Source organism: Scyliorhinus canicula, chromosome 4 (assembly GCF_902713615.1).
Source record: "Scyliorhinus canicula chromosome 4, sScyCan1.1, whole genome shotgun sequence".
In the NCBI taxonomy this organism is placed as follows: Eukaryota; Metazoa; Chordata; class Chondrichthyes; order Carcharhiniformes; family Scyliorhinidae; genus Scyliorhinus; species Scyliorhinus canicula.
Genome location: NC_052149.1, coordinates 191,099,656 through 191,123,713, shown reverse-complemented (window position 1 = coordinate 191,123,713; position 24,058 = coordinate 191,099,656). Strand labels below are relative to the sequence as shown.

Sequence of the window (24,058 nt, the reverse complement as noted above, 5' to 3'; positions counted from 1 at the left end):
GTTTCCTCCGGGTGCTCCGGTTTCCTCCCACAGTCCAAAGATGTGCGGGTTAGGTGGATTGGCCATGATAAATTGCCCTTCGTGTCCTAAAAAATAAGGTTAATGGGGTGTGGGGGTGGGGGTGGATACGTTGACTTGAGTAGGGTGATCATTGCTCGGCACAACATCGAGGGCCGAAGGGCCTGTTCTGTGCTGTGCTGTTCTATGTTCTATGACGACATTTTCGCGGATACTTACAAGAGGTTATTCATGAAGGCCCACCATCTCAACCTTGTCCCTCACCCGAGGTGTGGCGATTCTCAGGTTAAATCACCACCAGTCAGCTCTCCCCCCTCAAAGGGGAAAGCAGCCCATGGTCATCTGGGACTATGGCGACTTTACCTTACCTTTACTTATGTATTATTTACAACATAATAATGACCATTACAAATATGCTGATTTTTGTTTCGTCAGAAGCAATACCTGTAGTCAGATCTAGAATCTGCTGGTAATGTTGTCTTATTAATCATTAGTCCAATAATTTACAGAGATGAATAAATTAATTAGGACATGTTTATCTTTAATACATCAAAAGAGTTATCTAGCAAATATTTTCCTTTAAAATTAGCGTTGTTTACAGAAACCCATGGTATTAACTCAATAGGCTATTGCTAAAAGACAGAATTCAAAAATGATCTCAGTATACATACATTTTAGACTTTCAATTATATATTCATCAGACTTTATAAAACGGTTTTCTCCCATAATTAAATGTTAAAAGAAAACTAATAAAAAGTTAAACCAATTAACAAAGTAGGACAAATACTCCAGCAGTCACTGTAATTCGGAGTTTTCATTATTCATGAAGCTCACCTCATCGTAAGGGGCTATCCTGTGGATCATGTCCTTTAAATGTCCAATCATTCTCTCATCCCGAAAATCAGAAGGGAATGTTTCTGTCCATTCTGTCAGCAGCTGCATTATCTTGGGTCCAAATTTTTTAATTCGTGCCTGAAGGGCAGCAAAATGATAATATGGTCATTAGGATAAAACTGCTACAACTCAGGGGTCAAACATCTTCAGGTCCTTAACCCAAATGTTAGTCAAGGATCCTATCTTACAGCAGCGACTACACTTAAAAACTAATTTATTAGCTGTAAAGTACTTTAAGATGGTCAGTAGTTATGAAGGTGCTATACAAATGTAAATCTTTGTTTTGTTTTCTTTTTATCCTGGTACCTCCAGTACTGTTAGAAAACAAATGTAGTTTTAAGGGATTGATATACATTTTGATAAAACTATACATTATTTTTAATGTTTAAGTGTTAATTTAATGTTTCTGTGCCCGGAAGGGTAAAATCTCTAGTTAGGTACATAAGAACATATGAACTAGGAGCAGAAGTAGACCGTCCGGCCCTTCGAGCCTGCTCCACCATTCTATAAGATCATGGCTGATCTATTCGTGGTCTCAGAACCACTTACCCACATTCTCGCCATATCCCGTAATTCCTTTATTTTTCAAAAAAAACATCTACCCTATCTTTAAATATATTCAATGAAGTAGCGTCTACTACTCCTTTCGTTAGGGAATTCTATACTTTAACCACCCTCTGAGTGAAGAAGTTCCTCCTTGATTCAGTCCTAAATCTGCTCCCCCTAATCTTGAGGCTATGACCTCTTGTCCTACTTTAACCTACCAGTGGAAACATCCTTTCTACTTCTATCTTATCCATTCCCTTCAAAATTTTATATGTTTCTATTAGATCCCCCCTCAACCTTCTGAATTCCAGTGAATATAATCCCAATCTACATACTGGATAATCCCAATCTACATACTGGATAAAGGTTTTTGTTTGTGTTGCAGTTGGTTAAATTCCAACTGGGGTTCCAATATGCTTATAGAGGGCTACAGTGTGGAAAATAAATAAAGTGCATAAGAATATGACTTATTGTTTAGCAACTGGAGGTCCTTGTAAGGTAAAAAGCTTTTATGTTTTAGTTTAGGTAATTTGAGAGCAGTTGGAGACAGGATCTCGGGGAGTGAACATCTCTCAACTCTCCAAGAAGGAAGACTGCACAGGACGGGAGCTGCAGAGAGGCAGGCTTCCTAAAGTACAAGTTGCAGTCCAGGTAACCAGAGAGTTGAGACAAAATTAATGTCTGACGAAGTCTGGAGTTAAGTGAACAGAGACCAAGGTATTCTTCAGAAGAATTCAAGAACGAGTAAACAATATGTTCCGGGTTGAAGAGACAATCACAGCAACTAAACTGAAGTCAGACAACAAACCATTAGAAGAGATTATTGTAATAATGCCTGGGAATTGAAAGTTAAAGCAATTGTGATCAATTTGCACAGCAGTTAAGACAAAGAAATCCTAAAGGGGTTGGTGTGAAATCCTGGACTTGAAGTGGAGTGGAAGTGGTTTGAAAATGTTATTTGTAGAACCTGGACTGGATTTCAGAATGCAAACTGCTGAGGGAAGGCATTATTAGGAGATAAGGGGCATGATTCTCTCAGCCCAGGACCGGGCTGGAGAATCCCCGCAACCGGGGATTCTTTTAAAGGGACCTCTAAACTAACAAATTAATGGGCACAGTAACAAAAATAAAATTACAAAAGGAAACTCATCTAAATCAAACCAAAATGAATTGCCAGGGCTGAAGATGCTCTCCAGCCCACCGGTTGTGGAAGGGTTCAAGCGTACCAGTGGATACCGGTGTGCTCCCTCTGCAGAGACACCTTGGCACAAACATAGCAGCGGGAAAAGAGCAAACATCGGGGCCAGACAAATCCCCCTCAACTGATAACTCTATTCATGTGTTCTGATAGCAAAAAAAAAATCAATAAACTAATAAATGGGGTGACAGCCCCTGATGGGCCAATGACTCTCTTTTCTAGATGGTCTCAATCCTCAAATCAAGCAACGCCCATCACCTGGATATCTTTCACAGCATAGTTCTGTTCTGTTATGCTCTTGACAAAGCTGCTTCCTTATGTGCACTCTGACAAAGGAAGGTTCAGACTTGGAGATAGCTTTAACACGTTAATTTAAACTGTTTTTTTTAAAAAAATAATTTTTATTGAATTTTTCAAAATACAAACATTTTAACCCCCCCTACATTTACATTTAAATTATAACAAAACAAAGTCAAACCCCCCTACTTAACAAGAAAAAGAAAAAAAAAAAATCCCCCCCCCCCCCCTACCCGCGCGTCCCCCCCCCCCCCCCCCCCCCCCCCCGCCGGCGAACCGACAGTCAGACCAACTTATCATTTCTAGCAGCGTCCTCGGGCAGGCCTTGCCCGTGCCACCGCCGCTACCGTACTTCCTTCGTCGTTGTCCCCCCTCCCCCCCCCCCTCCCCCCCTCCCGCCCTCCCCTCCCCTCCCGGGTTGCTGCTGTCATGGCCTCAGTTTCTATCTCTGATCCAAGAGGTCTAGGAAGGGTTGCCATCGCCTGGAAAACCTCTGCACCGACCCTCTCAGGGCGAATTTGATCCTTTCCAATTGGATGAAGTTTGCCATGTCGTTTAACCAGGTGTTAACACTCGGAGGCCTTTCGTCCCTCCACTGAATCAGGATCCTCCTCCGAGCCACCAAGGACGCAAAGGCTAATATTCCAGCCTCCCTCGCCTCCTGTACCCCCGGTTCCACCCCAACCCCGAAGATCGCAAGTCCCCATCCTGGCTTGACCCTGGACCCCACCACTCTCGACACCGTCCCTGCCACCCCCTTCCAGAACTCCTCCAGTGCCGGACATGCCCAAAACATATGTGCATGATTCGCAGGGCTTCCCGAACATCTAATACACCTGTCTTCACCCCCGAAAAACCGACTCATCCTTGTCCCCGTCATGTGGGCTCTATGCAGTACCTTAAATTGAATGAGACTTAGTCTCGCACATGACGACGACGAGTTGACCCTCTCCAGGGCGTCTGCCCATGTCCCGTCCTCTATCTGTTCCCCCAGCTCTAACTCCCACTTATCTTTCAGCTCCTCTACTGGTACCTCCTCCACCTCCTGCATAATCTTATAGATGTCCGAGATCTTCCCCTCCCCGACCCAGACCCCTGATAGCACCCTATCACTCACCCCCCTGTCGGGGAGCGCGGGGAACCCCGCTACCTGTCGTCTGGCAAATGCCTTCACTTGGAGGTACCTGAACGTGTTCCCCGGGGGGAGCCCAAATTTCTCCTCCAGCTCTCCCAGGCTCGCAAACCTCCCCTCTATAAACAAGTCCCTCAGTTGTCTAATACCCGCCCTCTGCCAGCTCTGGAATCCCCCTCCTGTGTTTCCCGGCGCAAATCTGTGGTTCCCTCTTAGTGGTGCCCCTATCAGACCTCCCACTTCCCCCCTGTGTCGCCTCCACTGCCCCCAGATCTTGAGGGTGGCCGCCACCACCGGGCTCGTGGTATACCTCGTGGGAGGGAGCGGCCATGGTGCCGTTACCAGTGCCCCTAAGCTTATGTTGCCGCAGGACGCCCTCTCCATGCGCTTCCAGGCTGCCCCCTCCCCTTCCATCATCCACTTTCGTACCATCGATGTATTTGCCGCCCAGTAATATCCTGAAAGGTTGGGTAACGCCAGCCCTCCACTATCCCTACTCCGCTCCAAAAAGACCCTTCTAACTCTCGGGGTGCCATGTGCCCACACATACCCCATGATACTACTCGTTACCTTCTTGAAAAAGGCCCTGGGGAGGAAGATGGGCAGACACTGGAACAAAAACAAGAACCTCGGGAGGACCGTCATTTTAACTGACTGCACCCTCCCTGCCAGCGACAGCGGCACCATGTCCCACCTCTTAAACTCCTCCTCCATCTGCTCCACCAGTCTGGAAAAGTTCAACTTGTGTAGTGTCCCCCAGTTCTTTGCCACCTGCACCCCCAAATACCTAAAACTTTTAACTGCTCTTTTGAAGGGGAGCCTCCCAATTCCCTCCCCTTGGTCTCCCGGGTGTATTACAAAGACCTCACTTTTCCCCAGATTTAATTTATATCCCGAAAAGTCCCCGAACTCCGCTAGTATCCCCATTACCTCCGGCATTCCCCCCTCCGGGTCTGCCACATACAACAACAAATCATCCGCATAGAGCGAGACCCGATGTTCCTCCCCTCCCCTTGTCAGTCCTCTCCACCCCCCTGAACCCCTCAGTGCCATCGCCAACGGCTCAATCGCTAATGCAAAGAGTAAGGGAGATAGGGGACATCCCTGCCTAGTACCTCGATGGAGCCCAAAATATTCTGACCTCCTCCCGTTTGTTACCACACTTGCCATCGGAGCTGAATAGAGCAGTTTTACCCACTTGATAAATCCCTCCCCAAACCCAAACCTTTCCAACGTCTCCCACAAGTATTCCCACTCCACCCTGTCAAATGCCTTCTCCGCGTCCAGCGCTACCACTATCTCCGCCTCCCCTTCCACTGCTGGCATCATAATCACATTTAACAATCTCCGGACATTTGTGTTAAGTTGGCGTCCCTTCACGAACCCCGTCTGGTCTTCATGGACTACCCCTGGCACACAGTCCTCTATCCTGGTTGCCAGGACCTTTGCTAACAGCTTGGCATCTACATTTAAGAGGGAGATAGGCCTGTAGGACCCTCACTGGACCGGGTCCTTGTCCCGCTTCAAAATCAAGGAGATCAGGGCCTGCGACATTGTTGGAGGCAGAACCCCCCCCTCGCGCGCCTCATTGAAGGCTCGCACCAGCACTGGACCCACCAAGTCCACAAATTTCCTGTAAAACTCCACCGGGAACCCATCCGGCCCCGGCGCCTTCCCCGCCTGCATCTGGCCTATCCCTTTAATTAGCTCCTGCAGCTCTATCGGCGCCCCCAACCCTTCCACCAGCTCCTCCTGTACCTTTGGGAACCCCAATTTGTCGAGAAAGTTCTTCATTCCCCCTCTCCTCTTCGGCGGTTCAGACCTATACAATTCCCTATAGAAGTCCCTAAAGACCCTATTCACCTCTTGCCCCTTCTGCACTACATCCCCACCCCTCTCTCTCACTCCCCCAATCTCTCTGGCTGCATCTCGCTTACGAAGCTGGTGTGCCAGCATCCTGCTCGCCTTTTCCCCGTACTCATACGCCGCACCCTGCGCCCTTCTCCACTGCATTTCCGCCTTCCTAGTGGTCAGTAGGTCGAACCTGGCCTGCAAGCTACGCCGCTCCCTTAATAGCCCCTCCTCTGGCGCCGCCGCATATTTCCTATCTACTTCTAGGAGCTCCCCCACCAGCCTCTCCCTTTCCTGCCTCTCCTTCCTCTCTCTGTGTGCCCTTATGGAGATCAGCTCTCCTCTAATCACTGCTTTCAAGGCCTCCCAGACCGTCCCCACCTGCACCTCACCTGTGTCATTCGTACCCAGATAGTTCTCAATGCCCGTTCTCACCCTTCTGCACACCTCTTCGTCCGCCAACAGCCCTACATCCAGGCGCCACAACGGGCGTTGGTCCCGCGCCTCCCCCATGTCCACGTCCACCCAATGTGGTGCATGGTCCGATATCGCAATGGCCGAGTACTCCGTGTCCTGCACTCTCGGTATCAGCCCCCTGTTCAATACGAAAAAATCGATCCTAGAGTACACTCTGTGGACGTGGGAGAAAAAAGAATACTCCCTCGCCCTAGGCCTACCAAATCTCCATGGGTCTACCCCTCCCATCTGCTCCATGAACCCCCTTAACACCTCTGCCGCTGCCGGCCTCCTATTCGTCCTGGAACTCGATCTATCCAGCCCAGGGTCTAACACCGTATTAAAGTCCCCTCCCATGATCAGGCCCCCTGCCTCCAGTCCCGGGATGAGGCCCAGCAGGCGCCTCATAAAACCCGCGTCGTCCCAGTTCGGGGCATACACATTTACCAGTACCACACTCTCTCCCTGCAGCCTACCCCTCACCATCACGTACCTGCCCTCCTTGTCTGCCACCACCTCTGCCGCCACAAACGACACTCTCTTTCCCACCAAAATCGCCTCCCCCCGGTTCTTGATATCCAAGCCTGAGTGGAACACCTGTCCCACCCACCCCCTTCTCAGGCGGACCTGATCTGCTACCCTCAAATGAGTCTCCTGCAGCATTGCTACATCAGCCTTCAGTCCCTTCAGGTGTGAGAAGACCCTTGATCTTTTGACCGGCCCATTCAGCCCCCTTACGTTCCACGTGATCAATCGGGTCGCAGAGCGACCCGTCCCTACTCCCTGTCGATTAGCCATGTCTTGTCCCTTGCTCGCCCCGGGTCATCCCTTCTTTTCTGACCCGCTTCCCATAGCGATGGCCCCCCCCCCCCCCCACCCCCCCGGCTCTCCCCTTCTCGTCCCTGGTCTTTCTAGCAGCAACCCGGTGTCCCCCCCCAGTTAATTTAAACTGTTAACAATTCTCCTACTTGGATTTGACTCTCCTGTTAATCCTGTTATAGCTACTCAGACTGACGAACCAGTCTGCTACAATCCACGTGGTGGGTGTGATGTGTTTCAAATCAACCCTGTCTACACACTGAGTGTCTCCACTCGAAAGAGGAAGATCATGTGTGCCGTGTCCTTTTATATGGGTTGGTGTAATGCCCTTCTGTGGTAGGGTCACCTCTGTGTGTATTGTGAATGCCCATTGGTCGTGTCCTATCTTACTGACCTATTGGTTGAATGTCTGTGTGTCATGTCTCTGGTGCTCCCTCTAGTGTCTAGCTGGTCTACGTGTATTTACATTAACCCCTTGTGTATTTACAGTGATGCACATCATCACAAGTTCAACCATTAACATCAATCCTATCTCACAAAAGAACCTATCACTCCACCCTCTCCAGTTGCTACCCTTTCCTCTGATATGGTCTTTGAATATCTTCCATCAAGATTACCTATTTTCATCTCCACTTCAATTGTCCCTCCATTGAAACATGATGGGCTGAATGGCCTCCTTCTGTGCCGTAACCTTTCGATTCATGCCCTTGTCATCTCCAAACTCAATAACACCTTTGCTCATTGCTGTCTCCCAAGCACACCTCCACCCCATTTATAAATCACAAAAGGCAAAGCTCCAATATCTGCACCACGTCCCATTCCACTATCATCTAAACTGAATTGCCTCCTCATCCCCACTGAATTGAGCACTGAATCACCCAAAATGCTTCTCGACAGCCCTGTAATTTCTGTGCAACAGACACTGAATGTTGAAGAATTGTATTACGCTCACTGATAAAACGACTTGTACAGTAGCACAGTGCTGGCAGGTGAAGCGCCACGGAGCCACGCAAATCAGCAAAATTGACCTTACATTTGCACGTTGACAGAATACTATGCCTGTCTACATATGTATAGCATCGTTGGACTAATGGAGCTTGAACTGAAATAGCTGTGTAATTGATGTCACCCTGCAGCTTCAAGAAATTAATAATCTCACAGAAGTCTTGCTGCCTGGATATATGATGCTGCTGCTTGGTGCCAGATTCTTTGTTTTAGCAGACGTACAGGATACACGATGGCACTGAGAAATGGTTCCTGTCAAATAGCTATGATGGGATTGGAGTGATCGCGAGGCAGAATAAATTAGATAAGAGTCACATATAGAACAACAAACATGTTTGATCGTTCTTATAGCTCAGTTTCTAAGAGATACACAACTGAGCAACCATATTCCTGCTTCACTACAAGTTGTGCATGGAGTGATAGGTGGTTCCAAGTTGGTAGACATGCCCGCATGAATGACTGGTGCCAGAAGTTGTCAGATTGTATATAGTCTGCAATCTTTCAACATCTACACATTTCTATGGCAATTCATCATGTGAGCACATCACTGCAGGAGGCCCTCAGGGTGGTAGCCTCAGCCTAAACGTCTTCAGTTGCTTCAGCAATGCCCTTCCCTCCATAAGGTCAAATGTGGGGATATTCGCTTGAGGATTGTCCTTCTGTACTTAATCTGCCACCTCCAGCAGTCTCACTCTCTCTGCTTCTGCAACTGATGATTGATGACTCCTCAAATAGTCAGGGTCTGGAAACAGCAAGGACTGGTTAATGTTCAGGTTTGGGCTGATAAGTGGCAAGTAACACTCTAGACACACAAGTGCAAGGCAATTACCATCTCCAACAAGAGAGGATCTAACCATTGCCCCATGATATTCAACAGTGTTACCATTGCTGAATCCCCCAACGTCAACACCCTTGGAGTTAACTAGTTGGAGTTAACTAGACCAGCCACATAAATACTGCGGCTAAAACGGCAGGTCAGGAACTGAGAATTTTGCCAAAGTAACTTGCCTCCTGACTCCCCAAAGCTTGTCCACCATCTACAAGGCACAAGTCAGGAATGTAATGGAGTACTCTCCACTTGCCTGGATGAGTGCAGCTCCATCAATACACAAGAAGTGTGACACCATCCTGGACAAAGCAGCTCACTTGATCGACATCCATCAACCACTTTAAGCATTCACACGCTCCAGCATTAATGCACAGTGACAGCAGTGTGCTTTACAGCAACTGAAATTTCCTTTGTCAGCACCTTTTAAACCCATTATCTCTTACACCTAGAAGGTCAAAGGCAGCAGCTGCTACCTGCAAGTTCCCCACCATGTCATACACCTTCTTGAATTGGAACTACATTGCCAGTCTTTCAAAAATTCTGGACATCCAGATCCCTTTGAATAACATTTTCCAGTCCCACACCATTTAAAAATATTCTGCTTTTCCATCCTTTCTATCAAAGTGATTAAATTTACTTTTTTCTACACTGTATTCCACCTGCCATGTTCTTGTCCAAATCCTTTTGCAGCCTACTGCATCTTCCATAGAGCATGCTTTCCTAGCTAACTTTGTATCATCAGGAAACTTTGATACATTACACTCAAACACCTTACCCAAATCACTGATAAATAATTGGTACCCAGACACTGTTCCCCACCCCCCCCCCGCAATCATTACAGTCTGCCACCCCACACATAACCTATTCCTATTCTGTTTTCTGTCCATTAACCAGTCCATGCTAATATATTACCCCTATCCCTTAAGCCCTAATGTTGTGTAATAACCTCAAGTGACACCTTATACAATGCTTAGAAAATCCAAATACATTACATCCACTGGTTCCCCTTTACACACTCTGGCAGTTGCAGCCTGAAAAACCCGGATAGCTTTATTAACATGATTTCTGTTCCAGTAAACCATGTTGATTCTGCATAAAATTACAATTTTCCATAGACCTTGCTACCACATCCATAATAATAGATTATAGCATTTAAGTCCTACTATTGTCAAACTAACTGGCCCACGGTTCCCAATTTTCTCTCGCTATCCCTTCTGAAGCAACAGGGTCACATCTGTGACCTACCAATCCATGGGGACCAGCCTAGAATGGAGGGAATTCCAGAAGAGCATTCCAGAGAGCAAAGGTAGTCTATCCACTATTTCTGTAGCCACCGCCTTTAAAACCACAGGAAGTAGATCAGGTCCAGGTGATGTGTTGACTTTTAGCCTCATTAACCTCGATGAGCAGTTTCATGCTGATCACCTGGAGATAGCTGCAGTGGAAAGCTACAAATTGGCATTAATGCCCTTTGCAGGTTTGATACTGGCAAAACACACACCCGCTCTAGGTTAGAGCAGACAACAATCTCCAGCTTGTGCAGGAGCCCAATGGCACCAATGGAGGATCTAATCATGCAAAGTGTACTGAGCCTAATAAGCTTCAAGAATTCTTAAAACCCCTGCTGCATCCCTCTAACTTTTTAAGTTTCAGTGAAAAGTAAGTTTTCCCAAGTCTGTCTTCAACATTATAATTAATTCCTGGTACCATTCTAATATCTAGAACTGTAAACAGTATTCCAACTATATTCCAAACATCATCAGCAGAAATTCAACATCATTTTCTAATTTTTAAGCTTTGACCATTTTATACAAAGGATTTGCTGATTTTCAGGCTGCTTATTTAAAAAAAGTAAAATGCTCATTCCTCAGAAACAGAAACTTCAACACTGTTGGACACGTCATTTATTGGTTAACTCCTGGATGTATTCGAGAAACCCATTCTCTTTCTGTCCACAAACATTACCTCAGGATAGTTAAAGCCCCACATTATGAAATGAAAAAATGAAAATCGCTTATTGTCACGAGAAGGCTTCAAAATGAAGTTACTGTGAAAAGCCCCTAGTCGCCACATTCCGGCGCCTGTTCGGGGAGGCTGGTACGGGAATTATTAGTGTTTTACAACTGGAAACTTATCTATGTTGCTTACAAATCTCACTCAAATTTCTTTACAATTATTTCTTGGTCCATCATGTTAGAAATGTGTTCTAATCACACAGAGCCTCATCTGCATAATACTCATGATTTTCCATCCATTAAATTTATCAAATGGGAAAATTGTGCATTTGGTGATTTCTCAATATGCAGGGTCTGGGATTTTCACCACTCGCACACATTTATAAAACCCAGCTATTTAATGTGCTCCAGATATGGTCGTGGGATCTCATTATTTCTTAACTGATCCCAGACAAGAATCTGAACGCCACGATCTATTTGCAGCTATGTGGATTAGGTTCACATCAAAAGCAGTAAATAATGCCAAATAAACTCTTTTGCAAAAGATCTGACGAATGTCTGGCATAGAACATAATTTAAGGCATTGATGGCTGAATATTTTTGTGGCACATTATAATTTATTTCTGACATGGGAACACTATCCTTGGAATGTGTCTGCGTCGGCTTTGCTCACTTGGTAGCACTTTTAACTCTTGAGGTCAAAGGGTTGTGAGGTCAAGTCCTATTCCAGAATTTGAGTGCATCATTCTAGCTGATCATCTAATGATGGCGTTCTGCATTGTCAGATATGCGGCCCTTCAACTGATGTTTTAAACTATTTGCCAATTCTTGTAATTGAAGTAGACATTAAAGACATCACAACACTTTTTGAAGAAAAGTTCTCCTTAGAATCCTGGCCTGCTTTCCACATTCAGAAGCCACCACCAAAAACAGATTGTGCCGAATAAATCGCTGGCTTTTAAAGCAGACCAAGGCAGGCCAGCTGCGTGGTTCAATTCCCGTACCAGCCTCCCCGAACAGGCGGCGGAATGTGGCGGCTAGGGGCTTTTCACAGTAACTTCATTTGAAGCCTACTCATGATAATAAGCGATTTTCATTTTTCATTTTATTTCATGTCCGCTGCGTTTAGCCTGGTGTTTCCCGGCGCTGGCAGCGCTGAGACCGACCCCGTTATTAAATGGGACTCTGCTTAATTTCTGGGCCTCAGCGAGGAACACCCCACTGAGGGCACACTTAGTCCCATTTCCTGTACTAATGAGGGCCTCCGGAAACCCCCCTCCCCAATGACGAGGGTCCCTGAGCCCCTGCAACTTTACCAATGAGGCGGGTCTCTGAGCCTCTGCATCCACCTCATAAGGGCAGGGCATCCGTGGGCCCGATCCCCGGCGATGATGCCACCCAGACACCTTGGCACTGCAGGCTGGCACCCCAGCAGTGCCTCTGCCAGTGCTACCTGGGCACCCTGGCATGACTGACACTGCCAGGCTTATGTGCCATAATACCCAGCTGGCATCAGGGGTGCCAGGGTACCACCCTGCCCAGAGCCCAATCACCTCCCCTCCCCCGCAAAGTGCCGCTATGCCTGATCCACATTGGCATTGGTGGAGACCAGCACAAAACGTCGCTCGCTCGGGGTCTCCAAGGCTCGGGCGTTAGATCCTGCACCTCGGTTAACTCCAGCGCGAACATATTCAAGTCAGCCTAACTGCACACTTGAACATGCAAATCTGGATCCTACCCACACAAATCGTGAGGCCTCGCGAGACCTCATTAGATCTCACGAGGCATAACAAACCCGTTAAATCTCGTGGGTGGCCTCTCGCGAGATTCAGTGGCCTCGACGCGACGTGGGCCGGGTATGATGAGGCCGGTAGATCACGGCCATTACTAGACATTCAACTCATTGGCATTTGTGGGATCTTAGTGCGCAAATTGGATCCCACATTTCCCTCTACAAGTCATTTCTTTAAAATAATTTATTGTATGTGAAACATTTGTAATGTTTTCCAGAGACATGGGAAGATAAAACAAGTATTTCAACAATGCAGGTTGAAACGTTAAAATTGATATTTTAGACTTTCCCTTGGTTACCTTTGAGAAACAAAGTGAAAGTTTACATAGCTTTATCTTATTGGAAGATTTACTCGTGATTTTTAACTACCCTCAGAAGGTTAAATGAGTTCTATACCAGGTTTGAAAGTACAAAATGTTCAGAATGGGCATTTCTCATTCCAAATGTTGTTCTTTTTCTTAACTGTGAGGACGAAATTCCCTGTGGGGTGTTAATGGCAAGTTACACCCAATATTACACTGCGCCTATTTTGCCAATGTCTGTTTGAACACAAATTTACTCCTGATCTCGCTAATGAACACTGTATGTAAAAATGGCCACACACCAGAGGTCAGCAGACATACTGGAACCGAGGAAAGTACCACATTCGCGCAATTTATTCCTTCCACAAGTATGAAAATTAATTTCATTATTATTATTTAAGAACATGCAATTTGTGACAGCTTTCATTTTTTTATGTAGCTTATAGCATTGCCATAATATGTATTCAAAGATACTTACAGTACAGATCTCAGTGAGAATAAATTTAATTTAAAATTTGCAATAAAATAGTAGAACAATTGCTTCTTTCCATGAATGTTCTAAAATGTTGATGTTAATTTCATGCCGGATACACTCAGTGTAATTTACATTCAAGGTTCCATAAGCGAGGGGCTAAGTAACTAAGCGCTGGATTTTACATCCAGCAAGCGTTTGCCTTAGGTGAATCCGGAAGCAGAATCCCAGAAGCTCAGTGTAGAAGAGGCCCTTTGGCCAATCGAGTCTACAACGACACGTGAAAACATCTGCCCTACCTATCAAATCCCATTTACCAGCTCTTGACCCATAGCCTTGAATGTTATGATGTACCAAGTGCACACCCAGGCGCTTTTTAAAGAATGGGAGGCAACTTCTCTCTGCCACCCTCCCAGGCAGTGCATTCCAGAACATCACCACCCTCACATCACCGCCCCCCCCCCCCCCCCCCCTCTAAACCTCCTGTCCCTCACCTTGAATTGTGTCCCCTCGTGACTGGTCCATCAAATAAGGGGAACAGCTGCTCCCTATCCACCCTGTCCATGTCCCTCAATCTTGTATACCTCAATCAGGTTTCCCCTCAGTCTTCTCTGCTCTAGCAAAAATAACAAGACTATCTAACCTCTCTTCATAAGGTTCTATCCCAAAACATCCTGGTGAATCAGTGCAATTATATCCTTCCTATAATCCGATGACCAGAACTGCACACAGTACTTCAGCTATGGCCTCATCAAAGTTCTATACAACTCAAACGTGACCTCCATGTTTTTGTAATCTATGCCTTGAAAGGCAAGTGTCCCATATGCCTTATTCACCACCCTATTAACCTGCCCTTCTGTCTTCAGAGATCCATGGACAAACATACCAAGGTCCCTTTGTTTCTCAGAACTCCCTAGTGTCATGCCGTTCAATGAATACTTCCTTGCCAAATTACTCTTTCCAAAGTTTATTACCTCACACTTTTCAGGGTTCTGCCACTTATCTGCCCATTTGACCATCTCATCTACATCTTCCAGTAACCCAAGACACTCAACCTCATTGTTAACCACCCGACCAGTCTCCGTGTCATTCGTAAACTTACTGATCTTACCCCCCACATAATCATCAAAGTCGTTTGTATAAATGACAAATAATAGGGGACGCAGCACAAATCCCTGTGGTACACTACTGGACATTGGCTTCCAGTCACTAAATCAGCTTCCAGTCATCACTTTTGGTCTCCTACACCTAAGCCAATTTTGAATCCACCCTATCAAATTACCCTGTATTTCATGTGCATTTTCCTTCTTTATAAGTCTCCTATGTGGGACCCACAAAGACTTTGCTGAAATCCATATAAACTACATCAACTGTACTACCCTCTTCCACACATGGCCACCTCAAACAATTCAATCAAGTTTGACTTCCCTTTGGCCATGCTGACTATTCCTGATCAAACCTTGCCTCTCCAAGTGGAGATAGATTCTCTCCTTCAGAATTTTCTCCAATAGTGGGCGCGATTCTCCGAGCCCCGCGCCGCCCCGATGCCCGATTCACCGAGGTGCGGAGAATCGGCGCCATTTACATCGGCGTGTTTGGCGCAGCGCTGGTTGTGCGCCGCTGCACGAGGCCGGGCCGACAAATCTCCGGCCCGAATGGGCCGAGCGGAAATGGCAGTGTCCCGCCGGCGCCGTTCACCCCTGGTTGCTGCGGCGGAAACTCTGCGCGAAGCGTCGGGGGGCGGCGGCCTGTGGGTCGGGGAAAAGCGCTCCTTCAGCTGGGGGGGGGGCCTCCGATGGGGTCTGTCCGTGAATGGGGCTCACCGATCGGCGGGCCGTCCTCTCCCCACCCGGGCCTACTTTCTTCTGCTTCAGGCCCCAGAAACCCCGCGCCATGTTGCGTCGGGGCCAGAGCGTTGAAGAAGTCCCCCGCACATGCGCGGGTTGGTGCGGCACCCATTTGGCGCCGGGAAGGGAGGCTGGAGCGGCATGAAACACTCCAGCGCCGTGCTGGCCCCCTGTGGGGGACAGAATTGGTCGTCCCCGTGCCCATTTCACACCGTCGTGAAACGCGATGGCGTTCACGATGGCGCAAACACTTAGTCTCCATTTTGGAGAATCGCCCCCAGTTTCCCTACCACTGACGCGAGACTCACTGGTCTGTAGTTCCCTGGCTTATCTCTACAACTGTTCTTAAATACTGGAACCACATTAGCTGTTCTCCAGTCTTCTGGCACCTCCCCCATGGCTAGAGAGGAATTAAAAATTGGGTAAGAGCCCTTGCAATCTCCTCACTCGTCTCCCACAGCATCCTGGGACACAATTCATCCAGACATGGAGATTTTTCCACTTTTAAGTCTGCCAATACCTCCAATACCTCCTCACTCCTAATGTCAATTTGTTCAAGAACCTCACAGTCTCTCTCCCAGAGTTCCATACCGACATCCTCATTCTTTTGAATGAAGACATGTGTGAAGTATTCGTTCAACACCCTACCAATGTCCTCTTGCTCCACTCACAGATTACCCCCTTGGTCTCTATTCTTTCCATGGTTATCCTCTTCTCATTGATATACTTGTACATCTTAGGATTTTCCCTACTTTTACAAGCCCTTTTTGCTCTCCTAGTTGCTTTTTTAAGCTCCATCCTGCACTTACTGTACTCCACTAATGTCTCTGCTGATTGGCTCCCCTTGTACCTGCTAAAAGCTTCTCTTTTCCTTCTCATCACATCCTGAATTCTCTGGTCATCCATGGGTCTCTGGCTTGTTACTCCTTCCCATCACCTAGAGGGAACGTGTTGGAACTGTACCCTCCCCATTTCCTTTTTGAATGCCCCTCCCGCAGGTATGCCTTCCACTCCCGTTCAGTTCCACGCTTCTGCAGAAATTTAACACTTGTTGGGACATGCATGATTCCACAACCTTAGGGGCTAAATAATTAAGGGCTGGATTTTATATCCAGCGAGCATTTGCCGTAGGCGGATGTGGAATCAGGTGTCTCTTTTGCTCCCATGGCCCCGCAGCGATTCAATGTCTGTTAGGACATGGATTACCTTTAGGCGAGTCTCCCAACCCTTTCCAACCAAATAGCTAGCAGCTCTTTGGCCCCACAGCACTACTGGGGGTGATGGCAACTGCTGGCAAGTGTGCTGCCAGGCCCTAGTAAGGGGAGCAAGTGGGTAATAACCTACTTAAGGGCTTCAATTGGTACAAGGGTGGGATGCCGGATGCCTCCCACGCTGCTCATAATACTGGGGCAGTGGCAGATGCAGATAGGCACCAGGAAAGTTGGCTATGACTGTTTACAAGCCCCCCCTTCCACAAAAAAAACATTAACCTGCAAACCCACTTGCCCACGAGTATAAAAGTCTGCTCAAAAGATGTAGGAAATAAATTTATGAGTGGAGATATATTTTCACACAAGCATTAATAGGCAGGTAGAAAAAAGTAAGGAAATACATAATTTAGTTACATACACTTGTCTCTGGGTGCAGACACACTGGAAATACAACCCTTGGGTTTTTGATGAGGTAAAGTTGTGTTTCACAAATTAGTTTTTGTGTGTTTGCATTTGGGATTTACTCTGTTGCATAAACTTTTGAAATGCAATATGTTCCATTAAATCAACTGCTAAAAGATACACAATCTAATAGTCTCAAAATACAGTGACAAACTTTTAGTAATCAGATTGAAGACTTAAAGCTCTAAACCTAATGGGGAGGTAAATTTTTGTTGCGCATGTCAAACAGCAGGAGGTATTTCTACAAAGGTTTCTTGGATCATCATTTGGAAATCAATTGGAGTGGAGTGATTTGTGTAAAACCACCATAAAACACATGTAATCTGCCACAGAACATGGAAAATATAATTCAACGTTTAAAAAGAGTGTTCTGGCTCAACAGACAGATCAGGACAAGCGGTTGATTAGAGAACAGTGCTTGGATAACACATTTGACTGTCTGTTGACGTCATTGCCTGACTCAATTTTATCTTTCTCGACACTTATCGACAAGATATCTACTACTGGAGCAGCTGGTACAGGACGTTAATCCAGACAACGAAGATGATGCCATCATTTCACAGGTTCCAACCTGGAAGAGACCTTGAGCAAAATTACTTCTGGAAACACAGGTTGCTGGATGTCTGGCAGCAAATCTGCCAGAAATATCACTTGTGTCACCTGGAGACACAATTGCCAATTATTTCACTCTCAGTACCGCAGACCTAAAATGCAAGAAGTTCAATTTGTTTACCAGGGCGGAAGGAGTAGAATTAGGCCACTCGGCCCATCGAGTCTGCTCCGCCATTCAATCATGGCTGATATTTTTCTCATCCCCATTCTCCTGCCTTTCCCCCATAACCCCTGATCCACTTATTAATCAAGAACCTATCTATCTCTGTGACAGTATTGATTTGGCCTCCACAGCCTTCTGCGGAAAAGAGTTCCACAGATTCACCACCCTCTGGCTGAAGAAATTCCTCCTCACCTCAGTTTTAAAGGATCGTCCAAGTGGAAACATCCTCTCCCATGTCCACTCTATCCAGGCCTCGCAGTATCCTGTAAGTTTCAATAAGATCCCCACCTCATCCTTCTAAACTCCAACGAGTACAGACCCAGAGTTCTCAACCATTCCTCATACGACAAGCTCTTCATTCCAGGGATCATTCTTGTGAACCTCCTCTGGAGGCCGGCACATCCTTCCTTAGATACGGGGCCCAAAACTGCTCACAATACTCCAAATGGGGTCTGACTAGAGCCTTATACAGCCTCAGAAGTACATCCCTGGTCTTGTATACTAGCCCTCTCAACATGAATGCTAACATTGCATTTGCCTTCCTAGCTGCCGACTGAATCTATACATTAACCTCAAGAGATCTCAAATAAGGACTCCCAAGCCCCTTTGTATTTCTGATTTCCTAAGCATCTTCCCATTTAGAAAATAGTATAAGCCCCCATTCCTTCTTTTAAAGTGTATAATCTCACATTTTTCCACATTGTATTCCATCTGCCACTTCTTTGCCCACTCTCCGAGCCTGTCCAAGTCCTTCTGCAGCCCTCCTGTTTCCTCAATACTACCTGTCCCTCTGCAGATCTTTGTATCATCTGCAACCTTAGCAACAGTGCCTTCAGTTCCTTCCTCCAGACCATTAATGTATACAGTATTGTGAAAAGTTGTGGTCCCAGCACCGACCCCTGAGGCACACCATTAGTCACCGGCTGCTATCCAGAAAAAGACTCCTTTATCCCCACTCCATGCCTTATTCCAGTCAGCCAATCCTCTATCTATGCCAGTATCTTACCTTCAACATCAAAAATACAATTCAACACTTACCCTCTTAATTTATTGAACAGTCTCCTATGTGGCAGGGTCACATAATAACCACTCTTTACTGGGCAGCAATATATTCTTCACCTAGTAACAGGAACAGCTGTACAACCTTACATGTACAACCTTAAAACCCTTTCCTCTAATTTCATCCTATTCTTGGGAAGTTCCTCCGGATGACTTGCTTCCAAACTAGCTGGCTACTTGGCACACATCCTTATTTCAGCTGTCCCAGTCCACCTGACACGCAACCCACAAAGACTTTTATTTTTCTCACTTATTCAATCTTCCTGTAGGAGAAACAGATACATCAGAAACAGGCTCTGGGAGGAGACTACCCCATTGTTAAACCCTTCTTGCCGAAGAAATGATAGTCTTGGAGCTCTTGGGAAGTCATTCTACTCTTGTGGAATGTCAGTTGGATATTCTTGGTGCCAAGTTAGTGGTATAAGACTTACGCTTTGCAACCCTGGAAAACAACACACAATCTTCCACCCACATTCTCATTTTAAAAATATAATCTTTATTAGTGACACAAGTAGGCTTACATTACATGAAGTTACTGTGAAAATCCCCTAGTCACCACACTCAGGCGCCTGTTCAGGTACATGGAAGGAGCAATTTACCTAACAAGCACGTCTTTCAAGACATGTGGGAGGAAACCGGAGCGCCCAGAGGAAACCCACGCAGACATAGAATTTACAGAGCAGAAGGAGGCCATTCGGACCACTGAGTCTGCGCCGACCCTTGGAAAGAGAACCCCACACCTCCACCCTATCCCCGTAACCCCACCTATCCTTTTTGGACACAAAGAGCAATTTAGCGCGGCCAATCCACATAACCTGCACATCTTTGGACTGTGGGTGGAAACTGAAGCACCCGGAGGAAACCCACGCAGACACGGGGAGAATGTGTAGACTCTGCACAGACAGTGACCCAAGCCGGGAATCGAACCTGGGACCCTGGATCTGTGAAGCAACTATGCTAAACACTCGGCTACTTAACCCTGAAAGAACAATACACACCCACTCTTGCTTATACTCTCCAGATCACAATGCAAATGAGGTACAGGAGATGATGAGGAGAAAGAACAGAATCTTTAGCCAATGGAAATGATGAGCAGGATTATAATGAAGTTGGAGATAATGGCAAATTGCTGATTGTCCTCATGATCCTCCCTCATTCTGCTCAGATTCCCTCCAATTCACTTGGTCTTGTAGAACTGAATATAAACAAGCTTTGGGTCACCAAGATGTCAGCTGGGCAGCTGTTCCACGTACCGCAAGGGCTCATATTCTGTGATAGTAATGGTTACCTACAGCCTGGATCTAGGTTCTACAGACTTGCTGGCAAGTTGCAGTACTGACTCACTGGTGATGTTTCGTGGCATTGAAGGTAATCTTCTTCACAACCATCTTATGCCTCTACTTTAGTAGCCATTAAACAGGAGTCAGGTGCAGGGCTGCTCCAACCCCAAGCAGAGTTTCATTGAGTGAGAATGATGTGCCCATGCTGCCAAATAGACCACCATCAAGCCATACCAACACTGCCCACACCAAGGCTGTAGTGTAACAGTGCAGTGCCGATAAGCATCCAATAATTGGCATTCATGCTTCAGACGCACTTGCTGGCCAGCAGCTGGTCATGGAATCCATTCAGTGAGCCTCCCATGCTTAGATAGGACAGAGAACGTATGCCTCACCAGTCAGGCCACATCTTTGCTCCTGGTGAAGACACGTCAAGATGCAATTCAGCATGCCTTTGTGGTGAACTCTCCATTGCACACACATATGTAAAGTGATGTAGAAGTGAAAAGAAATATATTGGACAAGTGCTAAAATGTGTTTTACACAATGTAAAAACAGTACCAATGGTAAACCCATTAGTGGTATAATTGAAACGGCGCCCTGTGCTCACGCATACGACTGCAAAGTGTCCTTCATGTTATTACAGAGGAAGGGCAGCATGGTGGCGCATGGTTAGCCCTGCAGCCTCATGGCGCCGAGGTCCCAGGTTCGAACCTGGCTCTGGGTCACTATCCGTGTGGAGTTTGCACATTCTCCCCGTATTTGCGTGGGTTTCGCCCCGAGAACCCAAAGATGTGCAGGGTAGGTGGATTGGCCACGCTAAATTGCCCCTTAATTGGAAAAAATAAATTGGGTACTCTAAATTTAAAAAAAAAGTTATTACAGAGGAGGTGGAGGCAGGCTGCTCATTTCTCTCTCTAAACGGCAATGAGAAATGTGGTGGGTGACCTCATTGTGCCGGCAACCATTCGGAATCTTCTTCAGACTACGGCCTCAGCATTGCTGCATGGGCAGCAATGGCAACTGGCACATGTGGAGCAGACCAGGACTCTGGCAGAGGGGCTGTGGAGGTGGAGAAAGATGAGAATGCCGAGGTGCTCTCAGTACCTTTACCCTCCTCAGGTGACCTCCACAGCCCTGGGGTGACGTTCAGATCGGGTTGATGGGGTTGGGTACTGGTATGGAGCAGTCAGCCAATCCAGTAATTGCTGTGCCAACTGCGAAACCATTCTATCAAAGGTGTGCAGCTCCTCATACATTCCATACATATCGTTGCTCATACTCGGAGCAGACTGATCCAGGCTATTGATCCATCAGTCCTTTCACCCTTTCCTGGTCGAGATGCTGCACTTGCATCCACTCCAAGTGTTGCTGCATGTGTCTCTCCATCAGATTGGCCATTCTCTCATGGTCACAGTTCATGTAGTTGAGCCCCCAGGACAACAAGGAGCTGATGACAGCAATGGACCCCTCCACTCACAATCAAAGTTCTCCCACTGCCTCAGTGAATTCCACCAGATGGTCACTCATCTGCTCCTGATGGACAAATACCGTGTACCAAAATCGGACTCCTGATATTGCATGTTCCTGCTCATTGGAGCATCATCGTGACTTTCCACCACCTCCAGAAGGGAATGTTTCTGACTGCTGCCTCCTCTGTACTCGTGACTTCACCCTGTGTCACTAACACTAAACATGCTACATCTTTCTGATGTGCCTGGATCCAAATGGGAGGAAAGTGGGCTAGTCACCTGCGACACAGCCTCCCAGACCTTCTTCCTCTTGATAACCGAGGGATGAAATGGACCCAGGGGGTGAGTCGGCGTGAGGCACAAAATGAGATATTTGGGTATCACCCTTCTCATAATGGAAGCATGCTCTGAAGCACGCCATTGTCTTAGCCATGTTCCTGTTGCCCTTCTGAAGTAACTCCATCGTTGCACTCCCTGTCACGCAAATGTTTCCTCGTGCTCAGTGAAGTGACAGCGTGACTGCTAGCATTACCACCATGTTCTAAAGTAATTTCAACATCTTCTTTATCACCGTAATGATGCACTTCCACAGACTTCATTTTGAATACAAAAAGGATTCATTAATAAGAAAAAGCAGCCTCATAGCTGCACCTAGCTCCCTACATGTCTCTTGCCTGAGAGGGACTCCACCTCCTGGGGCACAAACCCTCTCTGAATCCCAATTGGTCCCCCAAGCCAGTTGACCCTTACTCTGCTGTGTTTCCCTTAAAGGGACATTCACCTGCTGCTGGAGATTCACCATCACCAACAGCCCACATATCCAGCATCCTGGTGTTCTCCAGGGTAATCGGTTCCATGGGTTGCAAGGCCCTCAGGTAGGCTTACCCACCCCTAGTCCGGGCTACCTCCTTGCCCTTTTCTGCCCTTTTCTTCTGCAATCACAATGTGAATTTACATCACTCTCAGATATGGCACCTGCAGATCTATTGCTCTTCAATGTGTCTGTACATCACACTGCCGATTCATATCTGTTTTTCACATAGTTGAATGAACTGTTTACACAATCCTCTGCTTCGGCATTTGGGATTATATGTGCCAGGTCTTGCACCTTACCTGTAGCATGGAGACCAAACTGTCTTTGTCTATGAGCCAAGCTTCTCAACTTGCCAGACTGAAACTTTTGATTCTTCTGTGTTGGCTGGTTGTGCTTACCACTGCTGAAATCTGCACTTCATGCTAGTAGCAGCTGTTTTTTGACAGCCAGCTGGGTAAATTGTGTCCCTTCGCCTTTGGACTTCCTCTACCAGAACCTCCAAGTTCCAGTCGAAAAAATGTGGGGCAGCTGACACCATCCCTTTAGATGTGCCTTATCCATGTAACATTCTATGAATTATTAAGTTTATTAATTAAAATGTATGGCAAGTAGTGTCGATAAACTCAAAAGACATTGCTATAATTACATGCACTAACCATGCACATCATCTCATCTTTTTATTTATTAATTCAAGGGGATGTGGGTGTCACTGGCATTTATTGTTCATCCCTAATTGCCCTCGAGGAGGTGGTAGTGAGCTGCCCACTTGAACCACTGCAGTCCATGAGGTGTAGGTACAGCTACAGTGCTGTTACGGAGGATGTTCCAGGATTTTGACCCAGCGACAGTGAAAGAACAGCAATATATTTCCAAGTTAGGGTGGTATGTGATTTGGAGGGGAACTTCAAGGTGATGTTGTTCCCAGGTATCTGTTGCCTTTGCCCTTCTAGATGGTAGTGATTGTGGGTTTGGAAGGTGCTGCCTAAGGAGCCTTGCTGTGTTCCTGCAGTACATCTCGTAGATGGTACACACTGCTGCCACTGTGGAGGGAGTGAATGTTTGTGGAAGGGGTATTAGTATTCCCAACCTTGGATCTATTCTCAATCATAGTATTTACATGGCTACTCCAGTTCAGTTTCTGATCAATCCCCCAGGATGTTGATAGTGGAGAATTCAGCGAGGGTAATGCCACTGATTCTCTTATGTTGGAGATGGTCATTGCGTGGCACTTGTGTGGCACGACTGTAACTTGCCACTTGCATAGATTCATAGAATCCCTGCAGTGCAAAAGGAGGCCATTCGGCCCATCGAGTCTGCACCGACTCTCTGAAAGAGAACCCCATCTAGGCCCATGCTCCACCTTATCCCCTGAACCCAGTAATCCCACCTAACCTCCTGGACACTAAGGAACAGTTTAGCATGGCTAATCCACCTAATTTGTACAACTTTGGACTATGGGAGGACCTGGAGGAAACCCAGGCAGACAAGGACGGAAATGTACAAAGTCTACACAGCCAGTCACTCAAGGCTGGAATTGAATCTAGGTCCCTGGTGCTGTGAGACAGCAGTGTT

At 46.7% G+C, this 24,058-nt stretch overlaps 1 protein-coding gene across 6 annotated transcripts in view; it reads right to left on the bottom strand.

Annotated features, from left to right (window-relative positions):
• LOC119965254 (ras-GEF domain-containing family member 1C-like) overlaps positions 1-24,058 on the bottom strand; it is a 250,134-nt gene that overhangs the window by 31,808 nt on the left and 194,268 nt on the right. For all 6 annotated transcript variants that reach the window (XM_038795746.1, XM_038795748.1, XM_038795749.1 and 3 more), the window contains one exon: positions 853-990. In XM_038795746.1, the coding sequence (XP_038651674.1) occupies positions 853-990 (138 nt within the window). The remainder of the gene's footprint in view (positions 1-852; positions 991-24,058) is intronic.